Source organism: Vidua chalybeata, chromosome 2, assembly GCF_026979565.1.
Source record: "Vidua chalybeata isolate OUT-0048 chromosome 2, bVidCha1 merged haplotype, whole genome shotgun sequence".
NCBI classification, from domain to species: Eukaryota; Metazoa; Chordata; class Aves; order Passeriformes; family Viduidae; genus Vidua; species Vidua chalybeata.
Genome location: NC_071531.1, coordinates 7,135,826 through 7,157,042, shown reverse-complemented (window position 1 = coordinate 7,157,042; position 21,217 = coordinate 7,135,826). Strand labels below are relative to the sequence as shown.

The window sequence follows — 21,217 nt, the reverse complement described above, 5'->3', positions numbered from 1 at the left end:
TTAGAAAGAATCAGTCCTTATGTCTCTTGTGAACCCCTTGTCAAGTGATAGCTTGATAGCTCCTGGTGCTCCTGTGGAAACTGTGGGAATAGGCACTACAGATATTCCTTGCACAACCCTTAAAATTATTCATCTGATAAGTGAAAGTTCTTGTTGTTTTGGAGCTGAAAACACAGATCCTGGCAACTGTGAAGAAAACAGAGTTTTCTGTGTGGGAAAAGGGGCCAAACAGGACTGCGTTCTGCTTGAAGAAGCAGAGGGATGTTCTTGCTGTTCCCTGGCCTCTGTGGAAGAAAAACTGCCTCAGAGTCTTTTCTCTCTGCTCTGTGCAGAGAAACCATGAAGGCTGGGGTGGGAGAAGGGAAAACTCCAGTGCTTCTGTTGTGGGCATATGTGGTTTGCCATCCTTGGTAGCACTGCAGGATGTCTCCTCTGCTCTTTCCAAGTAGAAGACCTCTGCGTGGAGTGGCACAAGGGAAATAGGCTTTGCACATTTCTCTTCCCTGTGGAGCAAAGGGAAAATATTGTGGGGGACGGAAAGCAAAGATTGCCCATGAAATCTCTTTCCATACACCACCAGATAAAGCATAAGTGGTTGTGACATACACCCCATAGACTGGTTTTAGCTATTTTAATTTTTCTTTATTGTCCCTGGCTGTCACCACATGGCATGCTGTGCTGGGTTAGGAGCACACAACATACCAACTTTAATTGTTTAACTTTGACTCTTCCCTGCTCTCAGGGTCACTCAGAAAATCTTGGTGTGTGACTGTCATGGGTCCTTCACACCACTCCAGCTTTCATGAGCATCTGCCTGCCATGCCTCTCCTATGTCACACAAAAAAGCAAGTAGCTTGGTTGTGGGAGCAATGAAAGCCATTGAAAGGAAGTTCACTGGAAAAGAAATTATTTTCTACCTAAATAGAAGAATTGTCATAACTTCAGGCAGAAAATACCAGATCAGGTTTATGGAAGCTACTCCTACCTAGAACCCAGGAGCTACTTGTGGAATTTTAATCATATGAGCCCACACCATAATAACTGCATTTTTCATTCCTCCCCCCCCCCCCCCCCAGTTTATGCATTCAGCTGAAACTAAAGCTATTATTGTATCAATGATCAAATACCTTATGTCCAACCCACTCCCTCTCACAGGGAGAAGGAAACATCAAATGCCTTGCAGAAGAATCTGGGGTAAAGTTGAAAATGAAAAATTGCTGATTTCAAAGAGGACAGTTAAAATGCTGGTTAAATTGAGAGCTTAATGAATTACTGAGGTGAATATTAAGTTCTTATTTTGTTGTGTTTTTTTTTTACCCCTACTGAATCAAAATGTTTCAAAGGCATTTAAATAAAACGGAATTGATATAATTATTACAAGCCCATGAGAAGTGATTGAATTACTAAATATGGCCACTGCTACAGCTACATAATGGAAGCCTTCAGTTTTTATTAATTCCATGTTTGAGAATCTGTATTAAACAGCCAAACTAATAAGTCAAAACATTCATGTAAGATCCAAAGGACAACAGCATTGTCACTCTGTATAGCAGGGCACCAATTCAGTGCTTAATTGGTACAAGAACTGTAATAATATGGGTCATGTTTAATTAATAAGAGTCCTAACTAGTCATGAAACTTTTAAGAGCTCTTGATGCTGTGAAATTGTTGTTGTTTACATCCAGTGTGCTGCAAAGCTCTCTGACATCTCACTCTCATAGAGCAGCTTCACTGGACACAGGCAGCACGTGTTTATCAACATATCACAAAAGTATTTGAAGGAGGTTTACCATCCATCTCATTAAAAAGACTGGAATTCGTCTTGGGTTTTGCTTTCCCCTAAGAGGAGCAGGGAAAAAACATGGCAAACCTGGCAGTTAAAATAATGTGGTCAAAATACTTGGTGATGCGTTGATTAGCTCTCACTGTCCTCCTTGCTGATTCCTATAAGCACACACAGACTGTCTTGAGAAAGGGCTCTCTTAGTATTTTATAGATTATCCAGGTAGATTTTTTTCTATATTAAAGGAACAGTGTTCAGTTTAATGTTCCAGCCATATGCCAGAATTTATAATCCTTCCCATTTAAAGCAGTTCATCTAAATTTGATCCCAGTCCCATGCAATAAAAAAATATAATTAAAGGTGAATGTAAAAATTATTGAGCAAATATAATAAAAGGGCAATTAAAGTGTTCAGATATAAAAATGCAAGAAACTAAGTCAAGCCCTTACCTCTTAAATTATTCTTGAAGCAAATATACTTAATCATGTAGAGTCCATTCTTTTTTTTACCTTTTGCCCAGACCTGCATGAAATACTGTTAAATCAGGAATACATTCTAGTTATTTTTCCCTAATACCTACTAAGATTCATGGGAAGGATAACTTGCTATTAACTTAGATTTGTCTTCTTTTTTTTCCGTAGAATGAGCATACTCATGGTACTAGTGCACTCTGTGAAAAAAGCATCTTGTTTGACATTTCCTCCTGGATTTTTTTTTTCCAGTGAATCTATCTAATCTCTTTTTGTAAAGCTTATGTAAGTTTTAGCCACTCTCAATGTCCCATAAAAAAATACCCCAAAGCCTAATTCTGTGAACTACTAGCTCTGGTTTCCTTTGTGAACCTGCTATCTGCAAGTTTCACTTAGTGTCCTCGCTGGTGTTAGAGGAGACAGTGGCAATCATTCTCTTTTCCCTTTCTTCTTCCTGCCTATTCACAAAAAATGTTTGCAAAAGAGCCATCAAGTCAAATTGAGTACTCTGCAGGAGATAGCCCTTTGCCATAAGATTAATGGGAATAATGTTCTAGGGGAAATGCCCGATTATCTGTAGGCTAATCCTACAGCCAGGTATTATCAGAAGACTTCAGAGGAGTGGGAGTTGGAGTGGTTCTTGGAAAAGAGTTAACTCAAACTGCAAAGGCACTGAAAAGAGGAAAGAAGAGAAGGCCTCTATAATGTTAGTGAAGTTTGAGGCCATACTAATCATAGAGTAGTTTAGCAATTAATTTGACAAATTAAAATATCTGTTTTCAATAGTTCATGAACTTTAAAATACCACATGCATTATGTTGTGAGTCTTGAGAGCAACTTTAAATTTGGGGTACATTTTTCTTTACACCAGATTGCTAATGTGAAATGCAGTGTCATTGGCAGGTGTGTTGTCATGAATCTTCTGAGTCTTGTGGCTGTGATCAAAGGTGGAGTGGGCTGTCAATGGTGATTAATGAAGATACTGACCCTATTTTTTCAGTGAGCTAAAGTGAGAATTTGTTTTTAATCCTTTATAAAAACAAAACCAAGCAGAATCTAACCCAGGCAACAAATAAGCAGACACTTCTTTGTGTGCATGAGATACAGCAAATAGGATAAAAGCTATTTGTGGATTTAGTGGTGCTTGTTGTTTAACACGTACACCTTCTCTAATGGCACTTGCTGCTGCTCCTAAGTTAATGCACTAGCCTGGTTTGGTTCTCTGGCTTGTGGCTTTGCTTTGTGGGAACATTCAAAAGCTTGCTGAGTGAAGCTGAAGATGGGCTAGAAGTTTTGAAGCCAAATCAAACATGTCCTAAAGTCTAAAGTCTCTTGAGAGTTTCATTCTGCCCCACTGTACAGGTGCTTATTAGTTTAAAGCCCTTTGGGAGGTTTGTGACAGTCAGTGGTTACATCCAGGATAATAACCTCTGCTGTGTCTTCATGGTGAGGGCTGTGAAGAAGATTGTGTTCAGTTGCAGTGGTTCCTGGGACCTACAGATATTCCTGCTGCTGTGATCCCTCAGAGCCAGAGCCATGGGGTCAGTTTTGCCCTGCAAGAAGTGGGGCAGGGGTGGTGCAAGGTGCTGGCTGGAAGCTGCCAGGGATGGGGAGGGCTGCAGAGCTGTCCATGTCCCAGGCCCTGAAACAGCTCCTGGTGGCCCCACCACTGATCAGTTGGCCCCACTGCTGGTAACTGCTTTTCTGAGCTGTGCTTCAGTCAGCTCTGGGGCCTTCCTGAATAACAACCTTGGATACACAGGAATTTCCCTCCTGTCATCTGTTCAAGAAGGGACCACTATTGAGGGAAGAGCAGGTCCCTCCTTTTGATTTTTCTTCGTAATGCCCATGTTAAAGATGTGTCACAAATGCTGATTTTGGAGGAAAGCTCTGGCTAAAATGCTGGCCCCACTGAAGTCAGTGGCATCATTCCCACAGACTTGAGAGGTGCCAGAGTCTTGTTCTTTATCCTTCTATTCTGAGCCTCTTCATCCTGTAGAGGATGTTTGCTCAACCAACAAATGAGATATATGTATGACCCTGATGGGGGGAAAAACTCCCCAGTGTTAAGAAAGATTGCAGTGTCTTGGGAGTGCCTGGAGATGTGAGAGATGGGTCTTCTCTCAGAAGCAGGGCCAGCTGGACTCCAGACACAGGCTATTGGGGCAACTCTGCTGATAGTGTGATGACAAATGCAGAGAAATAGCAAAGATAAGTGTCCCAAAGCTTGGAATATTAGAAAATGCAATAAAAAACTCAATTTTTTTTCTGTCAGCAGTCAAAGTGACACAATTTAGGAGGAAATATGCTGGCATCCTGTCCCACTGCTCCCTCTCCTGACTCCCAACCTCCCTTTTTTATCTTTGCTTTTTCCATCTGGCTCATCTAGTTGAAATTTGAACTGAATCTGAATTCAAGTTCCTTTCAGGATTTTGTGGGATATTTTGTGTGGTAATCTGTCTGTCTGACATCACTGCAAGATTGTGAAATCACTAAACCATGGTTTCTCCTTGTTGCCACAATGAAAACATGTATTATAACAGTGCCCCATTACCCTTTCTGTGGTTACAGCACAACTCCCACTTATGGTCTCCATGACTTGGGAAAGAATTATGCATTGGCCAAATATCTTAGCAGATATAACAGCAAACCATATTTGGGAGTTTGGGAGGAGGGAAGCATCATACAAAACCAAACAGGACTAACAACTAAAAAATGCACTGTGCTTGCAAATTTTCATAAGCTCTTAATAGAGATGGACTTGAATCAAAACCTTGACGTCAATACAGCATGAAGTATAGTGGGAGTTGGGAGTCCAGGCCCATATCAGACATCATGTCAACATATCTCTCTGTAAAAGATTGAACCAAACCCAAAAATTTCAAGGTCCATCAGTTAAGAGGATAATCAGACATAGAGACCAAAATAGTGTAAACTGAATTAAAAAAAGACTCCTTTGTTTAGAAGCATGTACAGACAAAGACAGTCAAGAAAACGAATGTATTGCAGAGGTGTTTTATTGCCTTTTCAGATGATTTCTGTGGAGTGTATTTTATGAGCTTTGGTCACATTTTCACATTACTGGTGAATAAAGCTCTCATTGTTCAAAGGGTGTCACCTGGTGACTCATGAATTTCTTTAAATGCTACTTAAAAAACCTCTCATGTGAAATTGAGAGTGCTGCTCTGTATGTACCTATGGGCCTACAGAAAAATGAGCCACTTCTGAGCCTGATCAGTTCCTGGACTGGGGAATCTGAGACAATTTGAGATTGATACACACAGGGAAGAAGTGAAAATGCAGCATCATCTCTGCTCCTCATGGAAAATAAATCTCCTTGATTTTGTATTATAAGTGCTGATTCTGTATTTCCAACTCAGAACTTCACTCTGGAAGTATGAGTTGAATTTAAAGTGAGTCTAAGTTGTTTTTTAATGAATGTCTGCCTTCTCCCTCCTTGAGTCAATGTCAGTGCAGACATGCCTTGTACAGAGCTAACAGATAGCAGGGAGGTCAAAAGGATGCTTAGCTGGGCAAACAGCTAAGCTAATTTTCTAGGTCAATCTGAATGAAGCAAGTCTTTCAAACAATCTTCTCCAGAAGCCTCGCAGTGGTGTGCTCAGGTTCTGTGTGTGCTGTGTGCCTGCAGCCCAGCCAGAATTCTCCTGTTGAGGGAAACACCCTTCCCAGCCAGATGAGTGTCTTTAGTCTCTAGAGCTTCAGCTGGAGTTATTTTCAGAAAGTTGATCCTAATACAGAATCCCATCAAAGCACTTATAAACCAACTGTGGCTTAACTGGCATTCTTCTGATATTTCCATTGTACCACTGAACCTATGTATTGGCAAAACCATTAAAACAGCCCAAACAGTCTTAGCCCTCTCCAGAGTGTTTGTTCATCTTGGAGATCAGATTTTGCTGTATCTAACCAAAACTGTGCCTAGTGCACCTGTGGCAGAATTACCTGTATGTAAGCCCTGGGATCTCTCTAGTTTTCTTCCTCTATCTTGATGTTTCATCATCTAGTATTGTATGAGCATTTTAGAAATACAGTACATAATCCTCTGATTAAAACTAGTTAAAGCAAGAGGAGTAGAGATCCATGTCAATATCTACAAAAAGAAGTTGGTAAAGACATGTCCATAAAATGTTTTCAGCTCTTAAAGTAATACCTTTACACTCAATATCAACAGCTGAGAAATGCACCCTAACTGGGGAAGCAAAGAATGGGCTGCTTTGGGAAATCGGAATGCATGTGTGTAATTGAGATCTTGAGAATGGGGTTTACACCTATTTATACATGAGAATTCTAGGGGACAAATTACACTGGCTACTATGACAGACTGTTACTAGAGAGAAGGCCTTTTACTCCCATCTCTGGGAGGCCTTGCTGCATTTCCAGTTTGCATTGTACAAGTTTGCTGCTGTAGGGCTGCACTCTGGCAGATGGTTACTGCATGCCTGGAAGCACAAGTGAGGAACTGGAAAGGAGAATTTATCCTATCGCAGAGAAAAAAAAAAATGCATCCTGTCTGGCAGCAGGGCCTGATGGAGAACTTGGCATTGGAGATCTTTTCCCTTTTCTGCAAAACACTGAAATATTAAGAGGAAAAAGTGAGGGTGGGCAATCTCATTGTAATCCCTCTTTGCCTTAGAGATAGGGAGTCAGGAGACAATGCTAAGTGGTTTCCCTGGAAGAGGGATAAGGTGGTGTGTACACTGACCATAAAGACCTAAATAGCTGATTAAAATGTAGGTGCAGACATTCAGGATGAACAGATTTTCAGAGGTGCTGAGAACTCATAAAAGATTTTGAAGCCATTGTGAGACTGCAGTACCTTTGGAAGTTCAGCATTATAAAACTGAGCCATGCCTTAATATACAGAACAAAAAATATGCAAAAATTCCCACTACATAACCTCAAGTATTGAGCGATTTTAAACGCAACATACTAAAAAAAAGATTGAAATTAACACAGTGCACAGTAACTTAATTTACAATTTTTAGTGAACATATTGATATTTTTGTTCTAAACACTGCAACTCTAATTAGGACACCAAACTATGAGCAATTTACATCCAAATCAATGCATTGACCAGACAGCGAATCTCCAAATTACTTAACAACTCAAAGTTAGTGTATTTTTCCATGTAATCTTTCATATTATTAGCAGCAAACAGAGTTCTAGTTACTCATGTGTATGCAGCAACTAACCAGTCAATAGCTAAATATCCCTATAGGTCTGCCTATGCTCTATTACAATATGTCTGATAGATAATCCTGCAAAGCTTTTTTAGTTTAAAAGGGCAACCTGTTACTAGTTCCAAGAATTCCCTTTTTAAGGTATGAAAATTGGCTGTTCTCTTAAAATTTAACTTTCCCCCTGTTGTGGACACTAGAAGTGGCTGAAATGAAATCTTAACTATTTTATTTCAAAGAAATCACAGGAAGCATCAGGTGGCAGTGACCTTCCATGGCTGAAGATATGAGCTACATTTTTCATTAATGTAACTCTTGGCCCCAAATGCTGGAGAGGAAACAACAGACTTCAAATCATTCTACAGAGAGTACAGGGGATTACACAGTGGTAACATGGGGAAATCAAAACAAACTAACTCTTTATGCTGCTAAAATCCTGCTGCAGTTCAGCTACAGATTTCATTGTTCTGCCTAATGGGATTAAGGCACACAACAAGGGGCTCCATTCTCCTGTATTGCTGCCTTATTCCTTTAAGTGCTGCCCAATTTCAGAGTCAGGAAGATTCATGAAAGAGTGCAAATACCAAATGACAAATATTTTCTGGTTTTTGATGATTGACTCTGAAGAAGCTTGACTTGGACACTTTTGCTAACAAGGTGAAGTCATCTACTCTGGAAGTCAGTGCTCTGAGAAGCTTGCAGATGAGTCCTTGCTTGGCAGCATTCCCCTTTTAAGTTCCAGTTTGTGGCTTTTTTTTCACTCTCCTTACTTTAGGGTTCTGTGTGACTTCATCCAACCACAAAAGCAATTCTGCTTTTTATTTGCTAGCCAAGGAAATACTGGTGCTCTTCTTCAGAAAGGGATGATGTTTGTGTACAGCCAGAGCAAGCAGAGAACCACAGGGGTCTCCTCAGGGGTCTACAAGGTCTCACCAGCCAGGGCCCATCTCATCACCACTTGCAAGGGAGCAGAGGAGGTCATGAGATCACAGGTTCAACCAAGTTTCCAGATCATCATGCAAGGCCATGGTGACAGGGCAGGGTCGAGGTCAAACCAGGAGGTCAATCCACAGGTCAGATCCAGTGAATGTCAGGCAGGTCCACAGAGGAAGGCCAAGGTCACAACGGAAAGAGTTCCTGGAGCAGGGCTGGCAGGCAAAGACATATTCAAGGCTACAGATTAGATCTTTTATGAACTGTAGATTTTAAAGATACAAGGAAACAGCCGATACTGCTTGAAAAGTTAATGTTGTATTTCTTCCACGTTGGTGTATCCAGCTTTCACCCTGGCACTGCTTATGAGTCCTGGGTGAAGCTTTGGTGTGCTAGTCACAATGACAGCATGGGCCAAAGAGATGCTCTTGTCCCAGAGACCTCAGGTAGGGGCCAGTGCTTTTATCTGCAGTTTCTTGGGGCAGGTACAAGGCTACCAGTGCTCTGATTTCCCTGAGGTGCTCAGCAGTGCATGATACTGCCAGAGACAGAAAATTGCACTATCCGATTTAGCTGGGACATGTACAATCTCTTCAATGAAGAGATTGAGTCTATTAGATTCATCTGTAGTTTTGTTCCAGCCACTCAATTGTAAGGGGGTTAAGCTGGAGACAAACAGTGATTCAATTTTATGACCAGACTGAAAACGCAAATAAATCTGCTGCTCCTGTGTGCTAACTGTCCTGCGTGCCCAAGGGCATGATGCTTTAATTGGGTGTAATAGCTCCAGGTCTGGACTTATGTATGTGCACATGAAACATTCTTTTTACACCATGAACAAGTGCTATTGAAATAATTATTGTATGAACATCATCATCTTTCTTTATGGAACTGTGGAACATATGGCAAGCTCAACAGATTCCTATAGCCACCATCCAGATAACATTATTAAAAAAAAAAAAAAAAAAGAAAAGCCATTTTATTTTTGGCATATTGGCTGAGAACACTCAGGAGGCTGAACTGGAGACTGCTGTCATATTTGTCATCCTGCTGATTGCCTAATGTAAAACACAGAAGGCCAGTGAAGTGTGAGAAAAGCAAGACATTGTAGAGGACCAAAGCCTGAGCACTGGGAATACGAAATTACAAGTGGTGACCTACAGTAAATATGCAACAAAAGTGCAGAAACCCAGCTTCTTGCTGCCAGGGCACAGGCTGTTGACTGGAACAAAGCTTCAGATTTCTCTGAGCTATTAGGAATTTGCAGTGATGTGGATGCCATGTCCTAAAAGTCCTGGAGGAAGAATATGGGCACTGTGGCTGCCAGCTGATTCATGGGGAGCAGCTGCAAAGAAAATGCCTCTTCCTGCCCTCCCAGATGGAGGAAAACTGTCATGAAAGGGCACTTACAAGGGAGGGTTGGACTTCAGCCTTCAACCAGATTTGTGTAAGACCCCAGATGGGAAAAAACACTCCTCAAACTTCCTGAATATCCTGTTCAAAGGAAAGGCCACTTGTCCTCCTTGTGAGAATTTTTCAGGGTAATGTAGGGCACAGGGAAGAAAGACTCTGCTCTCCTAGACCAGGAGCTGGTGCCTGCATCTGCTGGTTTCAAATGGCTGTGAGATAAGGCTTTTCAGAGTGAGAAAGTTTCCTCCTGTTCCAAAGGTGGGGAGAGGGCTAGGAAAAGAAGCTGCAAGGAGGAGCTGAAGATGAGGAATCCCAGGTGAATGAATGTCCTTGAAAAATCAGAGCAGATGCTTGAGCTGGATGTTTATTTATTTATTTATTTTTATGGATGTTCTAGAATAAGATCATTCTTGATTATTTTTGATATTCCTTATTATCACCTAGAAGTGCTTTCTGACAAATGAACTACAGGGAAATGCCTTTCTTGCTATGGAAACCCCATGGCGATTTACATCAGCTTAAAGGAGTTCTGCTTCTGCAAGTTCTTTGCAGCAATAAGGTAATTTTCTTGGTTATTTTTTGAATAGGGAATGCTTCTGGTCCATAACACAGTGCTTCAGAAGTTGCCCTCCCTTTCCAGGATTTCTGTGTAGTCTGCTGATTATTCAATGGCAACACACAGGTAGCTGGGACAGAGATGGGGCAGGTGACTTCAGTTTTGAAATGTGACTGGATTTTGTACATTCAATTCAATTTTGGTTGCAAACAAAATTAAAAAGAGTTATGAAGAGGGTCTTAATTTCTTTTTCTCAGGAGAACCATGTGAGTAAGAGGAAGGAGTATTTGTGTCTGTGTGAGAGAGAACATAGTAACTGTTACGGTAAGTGACGGGTGAAAGAGATTTATTCATTGTTAATTTGCCTTTCCTCTGTTTCATTGCCCATATAACGTGCAGTTTAAAAATATACACGAGCTAATTAGGAGACATTTTCTGGAAGGGAGTCACAGCTGCATGATGTGAAATTTCTGCAATCAGGGAAAAAATGTAAAGGGGCTTGTTTACACAGTTCAGACATCCAACTTCAGCTACACTGCCACGAATGGCTGAACTTGTGATATTCCTTTCTGCCTTCATAGTTAAGTATTTCTTGAAGAACTTGTAATGCTTCCTGTAATACTACTCATTAGGCTGCTCTTGAAGTATGGTTTGTGTACACAAAAGCTTGACCATTTTTTCTGACAGTAGCTGTTGTTTGAATAAAACATGTTTTTACACATCCACTGCAAAATTTTTTTCTTGTCCTTAATATTTTCTCCCAGGGATATTGCCAGTGTAATTTCTAGAGCTCCTTTAGGTTTCCACAGGTTTTCACACCCTTAGATGAGGAATGATTTGTTTTCCACTGCCTCAAATCTGTCATTATTTTTGATGCATGCTTTCTTCCTCCCTTACAATACTTAAATCATCAAGAATATTTTAAGGAGTTCTCTACTTGTTTATCTCTACATTATTCATTATCAGCAAGTTATCACCGTATGGTACCTTCTTCCCACTTCTAGATGTGTAAAAGCCACAAATAACTAGTATTATTTTAAGTGTACAATAAAGTCATATTACAGTGACAAACAGAATCATAGAACTGTTTATGGCACATATTCATTATTGCATTATATATAATATTAGTTTGTGCAATAATATATAGAATGTATATTATGCAGCTGACTGTGTTCTGTGCAGCACATGGGACTTGCAATCTAACAAAACCAGAAAAACAGCTTCAGTTAACTGTATGAAAACCATACTTTCAATCTAATTTTTCCTTTTTGATGGTTGAATTTGTGAAATTGAGATCCTGGAAATCCACAAATGTCTTCATTATGAAGGGTGACCTTTTTCAAGATACCACATCCTGTGTGGTTAAATGGCTTATGCATTTATTAGCACCTTTAGATTCAGAGCCTGCCCACCTGGTGCTAGCAGAGGAATATTTTGCCTTCTCTGATGTCAGTGTGTGCTATAAAACATTCCAGAAAATTCCAGAAAACCTGTGAACAAAATGTATCATAGGCTTAAGAGTCATCAACCTTAAATGGTTTGGAAAGCCTTCAGATAAAGTTTGAGAAGAGCAGGCTTACACCTTACAAATATTGACTAGTTAAAGCACAAGGCTCAGCAAATAAGACTTGATAGAGTCAATTGAACACTTCTTATTATCTGTAGATTAAGTGATGCTTCCTACTTTAAAGAGTTTTATTTTGCACCTACTGTCTTCTTCAAGAAGGTTCCTGAGACCCTCTGGGATACTGGAGAGGAATTTCTTTGCAGCAGGGAGATGATAATTTTTAGGCTGTCACAAGAAGCCTTGCTCTGGTGGGACAGAGATTAGGAACAAAGGATACAATAAACCTCCACAAACAGATCAGAAGCTGGGCTAGAAATCTGAAGGGCCACATTGAATTTCTTTACTTGAATTCCAAAGTTAACAGGAAGTAATTATAGTCTGAAGATGGAGATTTCACTAAGGCTAGAGCAAAACTAAGCTCTGAAACAGATATGTTTGAAGAACTGTGTGAGTTCTTAAAGTTATTTAAGAAACAGAAGGTGGATCTTAATATCCATATTTAAGGATTAATCATCTGCAGCTGGTGTGAAACATTCACAAGTGAGACTAAAAGTAAGCCTTCAGGCCTTCTGGTGAGGAGATAATCGCGTGGTGATAACACTGCAGTGACAGCCCTGAGGTTTGCAGAGCCTCTGTAGATGGCACAGCCATACCAGCAGGACAGTCCCGTGCATGTGGTGTAGGGGGTTCTGCCTTTTCCAGGACATTATGTCCTACTGATCTTTCCCAGATAGTTTTCACTGAGATGGTTTCCAAGATAGTAGCTCCTTTTTTTTTTGCCTAACAAGAGAAGACAGAAGGTAATTGGTGTTTAGTAAATAGCACAATACAATTTAGCTGACTGTCCAAAAAGCCCCCAACAAGAACAAAGCAGCAAACAAAATTCAGTAGACTAGTGATTCCACAAAATATAAATATAGGCAGGCAAATATGTGCTAATACCACCGTGGTCACAAGAAAGCACAGGAGAACAGCATCTATAAAATTTCTCAGGTCTGGCCTAGTCACTAGATCTACCCTGTTCACACCATCTGAGTGCCCAGCCCATGATATATAACTGTAGTTGCTGCTGCTAGTTTTGTGAGTGAAGATGAAATTCAGTTCAAGGTGATCAGGAAAAACTTATAAATGTCAGTTAAAAAAAAAAAAAAAAAAAAAGGTAGTAGAAATCAAATGTAATTTTAGAAATAATGGAACTATTCTGCAAATATAGATATCTTCTTCATCTCTTTCCATTACCTTTTTACTGTGATGCAATCAGCTCTGGGGATTCTGCTTTGGTTCATCTTGATTTTTTTGAAGACCATTTAGTTATTTTATACTCTGCACCAGAAGTACATATGTACATGGACACTTGCATCCTTCTTGGGGTTATCATATATGGTGTGTGTGTGTGTAGAGGATATAAATGTATTTTAGCTTGGATGGGAGTACAGTTGGGTAAAAAACTGGGTGAATGACTAGGCCAGAGTGGTGGTGCAGGAAATGAAATCCAGTTGGTGGCCAGTCACTAGTGGGGTTCTCCAGGTCTCAGTACTGGGGCCAGTTCTGCTTAATATATTTTTCAGCAATCTGGAAAAGGGGATCAAGTGCACCTCAGTCAGTTTGCAGATGACACAAAGCTGGGTAGAACTGATCTCAGGGCAGGAAGGTTCTGCTGTGGGATCTGGATAGGCTGGATTGATGGGCTGAGGCTGAGGAACATGAGCCAGACATGCTCAGGTGGACAAGGAGGCCAATGGCACCTGGCCTCTATCTGGAATGGTGTGCCCAGAAGGGCAAGGGCTGTCTTCCTGTACTGGGCACTGGTGAGGCCACACCTCAAATCCTGTGTCCAGTTCTAGGCCCCTCACTACAAGAAGGACATTGAGGGGCTGGAGCATGTCCAGAGAAGGGCAATGGAGCTGGGGAGGGTCTGGAACACAAGTCTGGTGCAGAGCAGCTGAGGGAGCCGGGGGTGTTTAGCCTGGAGAAAAGGAGGCTCAGGGGTGACCTTACTGCTCTCCACAGCCACCTGAAAGAGGTTGTAGCCAGATGGGGGTTACTCTCTTCTCCCAAGTAGCAAGTGATAGGACAAGAGAAAATGGCCTGAAGTTGTAACAGGGGAGGTTTATATTGGATGTTAGGAGACATTTTTTTCACCAGACAGGTTATAAATGTTGGGACAGGCTGCCCAGGGAAGTGGTGGAGCCAGCTTCCCTGGAGCTACTTAAAATATGTATAAATGTGGAGCTTAGGGACACAATGGTGGACTTGGCAGTTCTGGGATAATGGTTGGACTTGGCTACCTTAAAGTTCATTTCCATCCTGAATGATTCTGTACTTCTATGATTTTTTACATGTGAAATTGCAGCATATTCTTCAGTGGAAAAGAAAAGGGGACTGTAACGTCCCTAAAATCTGCTGCTCTTTGTAAATGCAGATATGTGATTGTAACTAAATAAGACTCCGACTTGAGCTCACAGTGGATTCTCTGATGCCCAATAAAGGCTGAGTTAATTCTGTCTCCCCTCTTGGCCCACCTGTTTTTAAAAGCTTTTGGGATCTTTGTGTCAGTGAGATCTATCCTGTTCTGTTGCAGTGACTATGAAACAAGGAATCAAAAATTAACTGGGGACAGAGGGTGTTGGAACCCAGAATGTCCCTCGGACACTCTTGGATGTTCCGGGCCCAGGTCAGAAGCATTTGAGACCCTGGCAGGCAGCCGGAAACCCCTGTGGCTTTGAATCTGATCCATGGAACAGTTTACCAACCTTGCAGGAAGAACAAGAAATCACAAAAGTTTAGAGATTATAGTAGAAGTAGTCGCAAAGTGAAAGGAAGAATCTTTGAGTGCTGTACATGGGGGTTTTAGGCCTTGTACAGAGGGGTCTAAGTTTTGTACATGGGGGTCAGAAGTTCTAAGATGGAGGGATTTGGGTGTGCCCTGTCCTCCTTCTTTCTCCTTCCTATCCTCCATGTTCATTGTGATATTGGCACTCACATATTGGTTTAGAGTAGAAAGTCACCATTCAGTATAGGTGATAGGCATTGGGAAAAAACCATAAACATTTAACATGTAATGTATGATATAAAAGATGGCACCAGCCCCCTGGGCAGGCAGAGAGTGTGTCAGAGAGTGTGTGTGTGCCTTTGTCTGACCTGCTGAATGGACCGCAGCAGTTCAGGAAGAAAATCTTTTAGAGAACATACAATAAACTACCTTGAGACCGGACAATTGAAGACTACTGAGTCTTTCTTTGAAGGCACGGGTTGGAGGAGAGACTTTTCCATCTTTCGGGGTCACCCCAGTCTGGGACAGAGCCCTGGCAAGAGGGAGCAGACACACAGGCAGCATACATGGTTACACAAGCTTAAAAATGAGGTTGAAAATAATTTGCTGCTACAACAGTGTGTGACTTCTCAGCATCCCAGAGCCATGTTCTACACAGTGTGAGATCCTAGAGAAAGATAAGAATGAGATCCAAAAGGAGTTACAAAACCTCTCTGAAGTACTCATGAGATAAGGCAAAAATTATCTAATGCCTGGAGAGTTTCTCTCTTCCTCCCCCTTCACATCTTGTTTTGGTTTTGCAGCAGTTTTGAGAAAAATGAGTTTTTAACAAATCAAGTTATTTAAAAAAAAACAGCTAACATTGCAGGAACATAGTTCATACAGGCAACAAGCTCTAAAACTCAAGTTAATAAATTGCCAAGTAGTAAAAGTAGAGTTTTGTTGAAGAATCCCAGTCATCTGATATGTAGGTGTGTAGAATATGATAGTTTGTTGGCTTTCCCTGCTCACAAACCATGTGTTTTAAGTAGAAAAAAGAGAACTATTTATTCCTGGATGACTTTTGATGGTTGATTTGACAATAGAGTGCTCTGATGACTTTGTACCAACCACATTTTGGTGACAAGATACACTGCATACGCTAGGGAAATACAATTTTCTGTGTTAGTTGCACATGGTGTTGGTAAAAAATACCCTGTAGAAATCTCACCCTTTAATTGCACTTAGTGTCAGGGCAGGAGAGTAGCCCACAGTGGGCTTGCTAGGTTTGTTTTATGGAACATTCCCATTCCTCTTCTTAGTTTCCATGGTTCCAAAGGAATACTCTCTTAGCGTATTGTGCTATGGGAAGCACTTTGACCTTGCTCATGTGAACTAATGTCTTTGGTTGTTGCAGTTATAAACTTTAAATGAAGCTTTTGCACCTTGGTTAGAGATCTAATATCTAGCACGGGTTGGATCATGGCTGTTGGATTGACAAAAAGTAATTAAACTATTTTTAATAGGCATCCTGCAATTCCATTTGAGTAGTTTCAAAATGGATATCCAATTTGGCAACAGCTCATTTTTCAGCTGCACCATAGAATCATAAATATTTTGATTTGACCCTGGAGATAAGGATGAGAATTATAGGTCAAAAGTGTAAGTTCTGAGGCTGATTCTGCTGCTCATCTGCTTCCTAGATAAAGGTGTGACAGCCATTGGACGCTGTCCACCTCTTTCTTTTCATAGAATTATAGAATGGTTTGGGTTGGAAGGGACCTTAAAGACCATCCAGTTCCAACCCCATGCCATTGGCAGGGACACATTCCACTAGACCAGGTTGCTGAGAGCCCCATCCAGCCTGGCCATGAACACTTCCAGTGATGGGGCATCCACAGTTTCTCTGGGAAACCTGTGCCAGTGACTCACCACCCTCACAGTAAAGTTTCTTCCATATGCCATGTAAATTTATCCTCTCCCAGTTTGAACCCATTACTCCTTGTCCTGACACTACAGCTCCTGTTTGCTTTTATCTGATGATGTCCTGCATCCTCAACTGCAGATTCAAGGAAGGACTGCTTTTCCTCTTTGAAATATCCAGGGCTCCCATGTGGTCTGGACAGACAGAGAATCAGATTTTCTTTCCAGAATTTTGTAGCCACATAACATATCTGTAAATGTTGATGTTTGTGGCTTCTTTTGCCAGATACAAATTGCAGTGAGTGTTGTTAAAGGAAGAATGTTTAGCTCTGAAGTGATAGAGCTGTGACAAAATTTCTGCACAAGCTGCCTGCAGATCCTGGAAGGCATTGTGACACTCACTATATTTGTTTTAATTGCCATGCTCTACTTAAATATATATGAAAGACCAGCTGGGAATAACTCTTGCAGCTCCTGAAGCAAGAATCTGTAAGGGCAGGGTTAGCAATGCCTATGGTTATGCTTCAGGTTTTCAGTTTCCCATGGAATTTAATAGGCTGATTTTCTTAGAATTTTTAAGATCTAAACTTAAAATGATTTATGTTATTACAATAGTTCACTGACTTGATGTGGCTTCTATGGCTTTATGCAAAGGGCAGGGTGATCTCATTGATACCTCTTTTAAAGTGATCAGCAATCCTCGATCTGTTCTACACTTACAATATGAATTTTTAGGAACAGCTGAACAGAGACACGAATAAGGATTCTGAATAAGGATGCAGAACAAACTGAGCAGTCCCACCACTATGTCTTTCAGCTGAGCAGTCTGCAGATAATTCAAGCCTTTACAGAGTGTCTTCTGCCTTAAATAAAGTGATTGCAAGGGGTCTTGATGTACTTCCCAAGTTCTGCTGGCCCCACTATTCCTGATATGAGCCAGGATGCCATTGGCTTTTGGACACCTGCGCACACCTGTCTCTTGTTCAGCTTCTGTTGACCGCTACCCCCAGGTCCTGTTCCACCAAGCAGCTTTCCAGCCACTCTGCCCCAAGCCTGGTGCTTTGCCTAAAGTTGCTGTGACCCAAATGTAGGACCTGGCACTTGGTCTTACTAATCTCATACCTTTGGCCTTAACCCATCAATTCAGCCTGTCCAGATCCACCTGCAGAACCTTCCTGAAGCAGACCAACATTCCTGCCAGATTGGTGTCATCTGCAAACTGACAGATGACCCTGACCCCCTTTTCCAGATAACAGATATCAAACAGATATCAAACAGAACAGGCCCCAGTACTGAGACCTGGGGAAGCCCACCCATGACTGGCTGCCACCTGGATGTAACTCCACTCCCCATCTCTGGGCCCTGCCCCACAGCCAGTGCTGTATCCATGAGCAGCCACTTTCTCCAGGAAAATGCTGTGGGAAATAGCATCAAAGGTTTTACTAAACTCCTGGGGAACGAGAGCCAGAGCCTCTCCCTCATGTACTAAGTGGGTCATCTTGTCATGGGAGGAGGTCATGTCTGTCAAACAGGCCTTACCTTAAGCACCTCAGCATCTTCCTCTCCTTTGTCACTGTGTTACCACCCTGCAATCCAGTAAAGGCTGGAGACTGTCCTGAACCCTCCTTTCATTGCTAATGTAATTATGGAAACATTTTTAATTGTCTTTTACAGCACTGGGCAAATTAACTTCCAGTCAGGCTTTGGCCTTTCTGATTTTCTCCCTGCATAACCCCTTGAAAGCTGTGTGGGCCTCCTGCCCCTTCTTCCAAAGGTCCTAAACACTCTGGTTTCATGATAGGGTTCCATGAGAGTTCCACCTGAGCTCCATCCAAGGCCCCGCTGGCTGGGCAGGGTGTGGCCATGGAGCCCTGGTGTCTGTGACATCAGGGGGGACGTGTCCCCAGACACCGCACGTTGCAGGCCCGGCGCCGTGCGGCGGCTCGAGGCAGCGGTGAGGGCGGCAGGCAGGGGCAAGGCAGGGCTGAGCGAGGGCCAGGCCAGGAGCACCAGCACCCGGGGCTGGGGAGAGGCTGCAGGGGCTCTGCAGAGCCCCTCGGGCAGGGACGGTGCCGCCTCTGGGGCGAGTGCCCTGTCCCTGGGCCCTGCGCTTCCTGGCCCCGCTGCCCCAGCCACCCTCTCCTGCTACCCCACCCCACTGAGCCCCTTCTCTCCCTCCTGCTCCTCCTGGCCATGGCTGGAAAGATCACCAAACTTCTGCTGGTGCTGGCCATCCTCCAGTACGGGCTGAGGGCAGATGCCCAGGCAGTGAAGGTCATGGAAAAGGTTCTGACACAACATGAGGAACAGTGCAACCAGGAGATGACTTGGCTGGTGAGAAAGATTGTAAATCACCCAAGTGACTGGGCAGCTGGAAATAACTCTATTAGTTAGTCTGTGAACAGCAGGGCAGTGATCCTCTAGCATGGGCTGAGTTTAACTGTGCCTGCATCCTGCTTGGGTGCCTCTGCCCAGGTGCTGTTTCCTACCTGCTCCTCATCTCTGTTTTCCAATTCAGGGGCCTGGGTACATGGAACACAACCGGCCTTACTCTAAAGATTGAGGCAAAGAAGGCATTAAATATCTCAGTCTCTTCTTCATTCTATCTAACTATATTTTACCTCCATCCAGTAAAGAATGGAGATTCTTCTTAGACCTCCTTTTGTTGCTAATGAATTTATAGAAACATCTTTTATTCTCTTATATGGCAGTTAATATATAACCACATTCAGTTCTAGATGAGGTTTGGCCCTTCTGATTTTCTCCCTGCATGACCCCACAACAGCTGTGCAGTGCTTCTGAAAGGCTGACCCTTCTTCCAAAGGTCATAAACTCTTGTTCCATCTGAATTCCGTCTGTTTTTTTCCAAAGCCCAGCCTGGCTGGGCAGAGTGTTACTGTGGGACTCCAATGTCTCTGCCATGAGAGGGGACAGGTACAGATACTCTGGGGCAGTGTGGCAGTGTCACCGCTGCAGTGTGGCTTGAGGCAGCAGTGAGTGTGGCAGGCTGGGGGAAGGATGAGGGACAGACAAGAAGCACCAGCACCCAGAGAACTTCTAAGGTTGGGGAGAGGGTGCAAGGATTGCAGGGAGTGTCTTGGGCAGGGCAGGTTCCACTCTTGAGGCAAGTGCCCTCAGGGCTGTGGGGGTGGCTGCCCCCATCCTTGGGCCCTACATTTCCTGCCTCAGCTGCCCCAGCCACCATCTCCCCATCACCCAGCCCTGCTGAGCTGTTTTCTCCCTCCTCCAGGCCAGAGCTGGAAGGATTACCAGAATCCTGGTGCTGCTGGGCATCCTCCAATACACAGTGAGGGTGGATAATCCATCAATGAAGGTCATGGAAGAGCTCCTGAAGAAGCACGAGAAGGAGCGCATTATGGAGATGGCTCAGCTGCAGGTGATGGAAAAGCAGCGTGGACTCACCCCAGGAAGACTGCTCGTCCTGGCTTGCCAGGAGTGGTGGTTTTGGGTTGGTGCTGAAATCCTCCTCGTGCTCTTTGGGATCTACTGGCTGCCAAGGCAGAGCAGCTCTGACTATGATGATAGCAGCCAGCAGGAAACCTCCACCAATGCCCAGGAGCAGATGAAGGAGGAGGAGAAGGTCTGTGAGGATAATCCTGACTCTTACGACACTCCAGAGAAGCCCCCAGATAAGGTAGGGATCACTGGCGCATTTGCCAAGCCCTTCCCAAGAACAACTTTCTGAGGGCTGCATCCAGCCACGAGAGCTGGCAGTGCCTACAAATACCTGAATGCCTGCAAGGACACGATTGACCCCATGCTGCTCCTGCCCCTGAGAGCACTCATTGTTCACTTTTTCCAATAGAGCTGGGCACTGTGGAGGATATTCTGGCGAGACACCCCTGTGGCCATGGGGAGCAGCGACCAGGAAATGTGCTGTGCTACCTCCCCTCCCGGCTGAGGAGGCAAACAAGAGCTCAGATCCCTGCTTCCTGTGCAGCCCCTGCAAACAGTCCCAGTTGTGATGCTCCCCCTGCCAGGAAGTGTGGAACCCTTTGTAAATATGTTCATAAAATGGTTTATTTGTTTTAATAAATACTGTTTGAGCAAGAGAGTGCTGGGGAATGATGCTCCTTGTCTCCTGCACTAAAAAGTGGGTCACTTGTCATAAGGAAGATAGGTTGGTCAGGCAGGACATGTCTTCCACAAACCCATCCTGGCTGTCCTGTGTGAGCCACATGATGGATCTTGAGCTGTTCCATGACCTTTCCTGGCATCAAATTCAGGCTGACAGGACTGGATTTCTTCTCACTGTCCAGTTTTGAATACCAGAGACTCCTGAATGTCCTCCTTCTCCTCCTCGGTCCAGCTCTGAACAGTGCCTACAGAGGTGCAGGGGGTTGCTCTGCACTGTGTTCTGTGACAGGTAGTTTCCATTTCCTACCTCTCACATGGTTCTTTCAGAAAAATATTTTGTTTTCTGTATATTGACAAAAGAGCTGAATTGCGTACCCAGCACCCCATTTATACTTCAGCTGGAGGGATGGGTACAGACCTTTATATCAAAATAGGCAGTAGTGTTTTGGGGCTGAAGACCATATGGGCCACCAAAGCCTAAAAACTGTAAGGCTTTAAAAATATTCAGGCACTTTTTTATTGTTCAA

General features: G+C 43.0%; 1 protein-coding gene across 2 annotated transcripts; it reads left to right on the top strand.

Annotated features, from left to right (window-relative positions):
- Positions 1-18,537: 18,537 nt before the first annotated feature.
- LOC128784671 (uncharacterized) lies at positions 18,538-20,667 on the top strand. 2 transcript variants are annotated; one of them, XM_053936490.1, is made up of 4 exons: positions 18,538-18,926; positions 19,325-19,416; positions 19,843-20,247; positions 20,419-20,667. In XM_053936490.1, the coding sequence occupies exons 2-4, from the start codon at positions 19,363-19,365 to the stop codon at positions 20,512-20,514; spliced, it is 555 nt and encodes a 184-aa protein (XP_053792465.1). In that variant the 5' UTR covers positions 18,538-18,926; positions 19,325-19,362; the 3' UTR covers positions 20,515-20,667. The 2 variants fall into 2 exon arrangements, with proteins under 2 accessions (XP_053792465.1, XP_053792464.1); XM_053936489.1 differs by lacking the exon at positions 19,325-19,416 and having other exon boundaries at positions 18,542-18,926.
- Positions 20,668-21,217: the final 550 nt, after the last annotated feature.

Bases quoted from the DNA above. Each gene is read 5' to 3' on its own strand.
- LOC128784671 (XM_053936489.1), top strand. From the start codon at position 18,786: ATGGCTGGAAAGATCACCAAACTTCTGCTGGTGCTGGCCATCCTCCAG. The intron at 18,927-19,842 runs GTGAGAAAGATT...TCCCTCCTCCAG, and splicing joins ACCAGGAGATGACTTGGCTG to GCCAGAGCTGGAAGGATTAC. The intron at 20,248-20,418 runs GTAGGGATCACT...TTTTTCCAATAG, and splicing joins CAGAGAAGCCCCCAGATAAG to AGCTGGGCACTGTGGAGGAT.